We start from the raw sequence: 6,000 nt of genomic DNA, 5'->3' as shown, positions 1-6,000 counted from the left end.
CTACCAAAAGATTTACATCCCGCGTGGGAGATGGGTCTTGCGGTGCACTACTCGACTGAATCAAAGCCACTGAATCAGATACGAAAGAGAAATGATGTATTACGTGGGCGTGGTTAAAGAGATGCTGAGTGAACTCTTCTGGGTCTGCCAGGAGTTCACTGTGTGCAAGGTGAGATCTCAGACAAAACCTACCCCAAAGTGTATTCAAGATGAGCTTAGCAATGGATCTTTTTGCTGGATTTTTTATTATTTTAGACGGATCTAACTGGATCCCTTCCTTATCCAGGTAATCAGCTACGTAAGATTGTTTTTCTGTCTCTGTCACTACATCGGACGGATACCCCGACGCTTCCTGTTTCAGTTTAAGGAATGTTTTAACATATTCGGTGAATAATGTATCGGACGTGTCTGGGAAATGCCAGACTTCATGTATTTTGATTACGCAATACCCGTGTTGAATAGCTTTCTGGAGTTCGACGGTCACCCATGTGCCTGTAATACATCTCTCAGCCTCTGTATGGCAGCATTGTGTATCCTGAATCTGATTCTCTGCACAAGTCTTACATAGAGGAAACATTAGCTTACCAGCACACCTGTAAGGCAGTACTGGATGATACAATCCCCGCGGAGGAAGAACTTCGGCCTTTATTAGCCCAAAGTAGTTCTCTATCGCTTCAAAGTCCTTGAATATAATTTTAGGATGACCTATAGGATACGTTTTAGTAGCCTGGACGAAAGGGTATAACGATGTGAAATCATAATAGTCGATTCTCTCATTTTCAGCTGTTTTGTGATACAACTTGTACGCATTGGTTCTACCGCCGTATAGAGCATCTCGAGCTCTCAGCCTCTCGTGTGTTTCGTAAGATGACATGAACCGCATGACATCACGGTCTGTCTGTTTCAGCCCCTCCCATTCGCATTCCCACATAACAATAACGCGCAATCCATAAACTTTTCGCAGGGTTTCTAGTTTTGCATCCGACTGCCTTCTGAGATCCCCAAAACACACTTTCGATAAAGGTTGAATTTCTTCTGCCTTAAATCTGCAGTCGTGACCGTGAAAAAAGCACCCTAGGAATTCCAAGGCTATCTTTGTCCCATTATCATCCTCATAATAACCATCTAGGTGATATGGCCCCACCGCACGTTCGCCAATGTTTACTGCATGTTCTATCTCCACGTTTTGACTCAATTTGACATACTCAAGCCATTGGATAGATACGTTTGAAAACGTCTTGTGTTGATTAATATAGGCGTGGCTGTGTGTTAGAGCCAGTGTGTCGCGCGAGAGAAAATTTGTTTTGAAAGTTTTCATACACACACCTGGTAATGTGATGGATTTGAACGGATCGATATTTGTGAAATTTATAAATTCGTCTCTGTAACATTTGCAGGCTTTTCGTAGAATAATTACATCATTCCTACAGTAAAAAGCGATCTCCTTTTTGAAGTCAAAGATATCATTCGATACATCTGCGTACCAAGTGTCAAATCTGACACGCTCGGCTTCACTCATTGTCTCATAACCGTAAAACTCTTTTGCAGGATAGGGACCGATATATTCTCCATTTTCTGGTTTATTGAAAAGGTGCGGAAAATAACCCTTCTCCTGTGTATCTAAGTTAAGGGCCTTGGGTATGTTAGTTAGTTTAAAGGGGATAAATTGCCATGAGTCGATGAACCGTTGTTTAAACACAGTATCATACATGTATAGAATTCTACACCCCTGCATAATAACTTTTGGCGTCAAACCCTCCCCGACAAGATAATTAAGGAGTAAATATGCATCAAAACCGGACGAGTTATGTGCAATAAACGTGTATCCTGTATATTTTGGGCGTCTGAAGTGTTTAATCAAACGAGCCACACAATCTAGCCCCGCAGCTTCAAACGTCTCGCCTGTCTCTGTCATTGCACAAACATAATTTGCTATGTGTCTCCCATCTTGAACGAATGTTTCAAAATCATAATAAATGTAATTTTTGTCTTTGGCTTCAGGTTTTAGAGGCTGAATGTAACATTCGTGACCACCGTCGCTCGTCAAAATCTCACAGCAATGTACACAATACTCTGGAGAGCATTTGTGAGGTTTTATTTTTTCACCACCAGAGGGCGCTCTATAAACCGCATGGCATTTTGAGCAGAATCTCACAGATTCACACTGAGACCTCTCGCCGAGGGTTTGTGATTTTTTATGTGTTTCGTAACAGAAGTTGTTTTTACAGAATCTTAGACATTCTGCACACTGTCTTGTTCTGCTCGCATACGTGCGACACGCAGATGTCATACATATCTTGCAAACAAACTGACATTCGTGTGTTTTTCTGTCTTTATGCCCCTTGAAGCAGTATTCACACACGTACGAGCTTCCAATAAATCCGGTTAAATTTTTTATTAGATGAAAATGTCCTTCGTGCAGAAATAGATGGACTGTCTTTGGGTGTAATTCGTCTGTGTTTTTGTACACAATCACCTTACCAGAACAGTCTCTATAAAAAACTACAATTTTTATGTCTAATTTATTTTCGAAAACCGACAAATTATGGAGACCTATCTGCTCGTGTGCCATAAAACCACATCCCGTGTGAATCTCCATCGCAGGTGTGTGTAACTCTTGATCTGTGAAATCTGGATTAAGGAAATATGCTAGACAGTAGCTCAAACACATTTCATTATCGATATTAATGGGGCTAAATAAATGCATTTTATTCCTACTGATACTCTCGCTGATAGCTAGGTGATTGATCTTTCTTCTTCCCCCTCCTGTTTTATCTCTCACAATTGAGATTTGTAATGCTAGGGTCGAGTCACTAGCCAGATCAGCATTACTCTGAGCAACTTGCTCAATCTGATTTATGAATAATGAAGCATCGTGGTTGTTATCAGGTGTTAATACTGCATTTACTGACCCCGGCAAACTTTCTCCTGCAAGCGCTATGTTTATGAACCCCGTCTCGCCCGCCAGCTGATGTGAAAGGTCAACCACCTCGTTTAGGATATTATGGAGGCGTGAATTATATTCTACAAAATCGGTGGTCTGTATTTGTCTGAGATCTAACGATCTCTGTAACTCTACACCGTTAAAACGCGGTCGTGGTGTTATCGTGAAACCCCGAACAACACCACCATCAGTCATCAGAGCATCTATCTCCGCACGACTTAACTCCGTAGGCCGCGTTTGAGATGTCCCTAGTGTACCACCTGTCTGTGCGCTCTCATCTCCATCATCCTCGGTCGGGTCTATCCAGCGATGCTGGTCGATTATAATATTATCCAATCTCTCCGTATTAGACAAAACACTACTATTTAGACCTCTTAACTGTTGACGTATTAAAATATTCAGTCTCTCATTATTCTCAGACGTACCTCTAGATCTTGAGCGAGTTATATCATCACACTCTGAGTCGGTTCTCTGTCTTTTAGGAAACATTTTGATATGTTTTTTATTTTTAAAATTGTGTGAAACAGAAGGATGCCATTAAATATACATCACAATGTTTTTAATAGGTATACATCATAAAATGTAGGGTATTAGTAAAACATAATCACCCATACACACACCTCTAGATAAAAAACAATAACAGAGAAATAGATTTTAAAAACTGAAACACAAATACAAAATCTCACACAGTTAGATAAAAAACAATAACAGCCATACGATTTTAAAACAATAACAGTGAAATGTTTTTTAAAAAACTAGTCAATCATCATTTTATGTAGGCCTGTCCCTCGATTGTCTCTGAATAATATGTAATCTTTCAGATATTAGGGACAGTACAGTAATTAACAATGAATGATCATTCCTCACCTCCAAAAGGTTTTGCTGAAGTGATAAGACCGTGTTGCGCAACTGTCTGTTTTCTTCCAACACACGGTCTTGGCAAACACCGAAAAATTCCACCGCACTTCTTAAATCGGCGGTGTGTTGATTCTGTGTATCAATGACTCTATGTAGAAGGTCCGTAATACCGGTCTGCCCTCTTGAAACTATATCCGCTGTCTGATGGTAAGTGAGAGGTAGTGTGGCAATTTCGATAACACGTTGGAAGCTTCTGTTTGCACTCCGTAAAGTGGCATAACTCAATCCACGGAGATCTGCAGGATTGTACAGAGGACTAAACCTCTGGTCGTCTTCATCACTGTTTTCTGATAAGTCCCGTTCCGAATTGATGCTCTCCAGTACCGATTGCTGAGAAGCCAAAAACACCTCGGCCCCTCTTTCTGGAGAAGAGGTGATTTCTTCTAAAGGAAAAAAAAAAAAAAAAAAAAATATATATATTATATGAATTATTTAATATAGATAAAATATAGTCTAATGAAACAAGAAATCTTACCGTATTCATCCGTATTCGGACTCTCGGGAGAATATTTCTCGAATCGTTTCTTTCCTCCAGTTGTCGATGTAACAGATGTACTGTTTTCTTCTAAAAACAATATTCGGTTAATTAAAAAAATTCAGCGAATAAAAAATATAAAAGATTAGACCAAATAGTTTTCTTTTTCCCTTACCTCTCTCCGGATAGATTAATTCTTCTCCATAAATTTCCCGAAGACGTTTCACCCCTCTGTGTGAAGCGTCAATGATGTTAATCGATCCGGTGTTTGCCTCATCCAAAGACGGGCTCGAGCGGGAAGAATTCTCCTCTTCGACTGGACGTGAGGTTTGACTTTCGGTACTCTCTGTGTCCGCACAGACCACAGCTGTAGGGGTTGAATTGGGCGTGACGTCTTCGTAAATTTGATTGGCTGGGTCCGGCGGTTGGGTGGAGCTATGAGCCGGTGCGTCGTCTGTGATTTCTGTTGAAAGTAGTTTTTTCTTTAAAACAAATATTAAATAGTAAATATTTAAAAAAGACATGACAAAAATATATCCTCGTACCTTGAAAAAAATCACCTGGCGCGACACCTTCGGGGAATGATGTATCATCTGAAAATAAAAGCATTTATTGAGATATCTTTTCAATTTTGTAGGTTATGATTTATGATAAAAATACTCACATAAATCGTTAAGAATTTCCACTAATTCGGAATCAAAAGAGCGTTCGTCTCCTTCTGCTCCATAATGATGATTTGTAGACATTGCGCTGGCTCGATGGTGTGTCTCCTTCGTCGGTTGGGTACTCAAATGAAATACTCAAATGACTCCTTTTAAAGATTGCGATACGATGCGTTTTAAAAACACCTTTTTCCCCGCTTAATTTTCAAAGAAACCCTTCATCTCTGCATGTGGTATGGAGTCTGATACCTGATTTGTATGACTAGAAAAAACATGTCGAATTTGACCCATCTCTTCAAATAAGCTCTGCAATAAAACTAATTCACACAATTCCGTCAAAAAGAGAAAAAATTAAATATGCAGGATGCTACCATATGCCCCATAACACCTCGGTAGACATAGCGGCGCTCTGTGTGTGTGTGTGTGTGTGTGTGTGTGTGTGTGTGTGTGTGTGTGTGGTATGATAAGTGCGCGAGCCTTAAAAACTCTAGGAGACTATAGCCTACTTTTAAAATTATAGAATAATTTTGTGACAATTAAATATTGGAAACCGTGACTATTTACCACATTTCATATGGATGTTTAAAGTGGTTTACATAAAAACGGTATAAAAACGATAGATAAAACAAATTAGTATTTCACTTGAAGTTTCCGCTGCTTTTTAAACTCTTAACTGTGATGCTGTGGTAGGGGGATTCCTATGAGTGATGTCATTTGTATCATCCAATGACATTTGAGAGGTGTGTCTTAATTTCACACAACCTATGAGCTTTGAGAGGGGCGTGTTAGGGGGTGTGGTCTCTCCGGGTCGTTGCATCGGTTTTCTTTGGTCATTTAAGTCTGGCTACTGAGCTGACCGGACGTGTTTTCTATTTGGGAGCTTGAAGGGGGGTGTGGGAATTTCCCACGGTGACACCTGTTGGGGCGGGGCTAGGGGCGGGGTTTGTGTGTGGCTCTCTGTAGGCCTCAGACTGCTTTATTTCTGACTGACCTGTGGACTG

At 40.3% G+C, this 6,000-nt stretch overlaps 1 protein-coding gene across 2 annotated transcripts; it reads right to left on the bottom strand.

The window, feature by feature from the left end:
* Positions 1-2,575: 2,575 nt before the first annotated feature.
* LOC309492471 (uncharacterized protein) lies at positions 2,576-5,871 on the bottom strand. Of its 2 annotated transcripts, none has more exons than XM_082161476.1 (5): positions 5,002-5,871; positions 4,883-4,930; positions 4,513-4,800; positions 4,338-4,427; positions 2,576-4,245 (listed from the first exon to the last, which is right to left on the bottom strand). In XM_082161476.1, exons 1-5 carry the CDS (start codon positions 5,081-5,083, stop codon positions 3,716-3,718), a joined length of 1,038 nt encoding a protein of 345 aa, XP_082017602.1. In that variant the 5' UTR covers positions 5,084-5,871; the 3' UTR covers positions 2,576-3,715. The 2 variants fall into 2 exon arrangements, with proteins under 2 accessions (XP_082017602.1, XP_082017603.1); XM_082161477.1 differs by having other exon boundaries at positions 4,338-4,424.
* Between the last annotated feature and the right edge of the window lie 129 nt (positions 5,872-6,000).

The sequence above is a fragment of the Leuciscus leuciscus genome (assembly GCF_965113295.1).
Source record: "Leuciscus leuciscus genome assembly, chromosome: 2".
Taxonomy (NCBI): Eukaryota; Metazoa; Chordata; class Actinopteri; order Cypriniformes; family Leuciscidae; genus Leuciscus; species Leuciscus leuciscus.
This window is presented reverse-complemented; position numbering and strand designations above follow the sequence as displayed.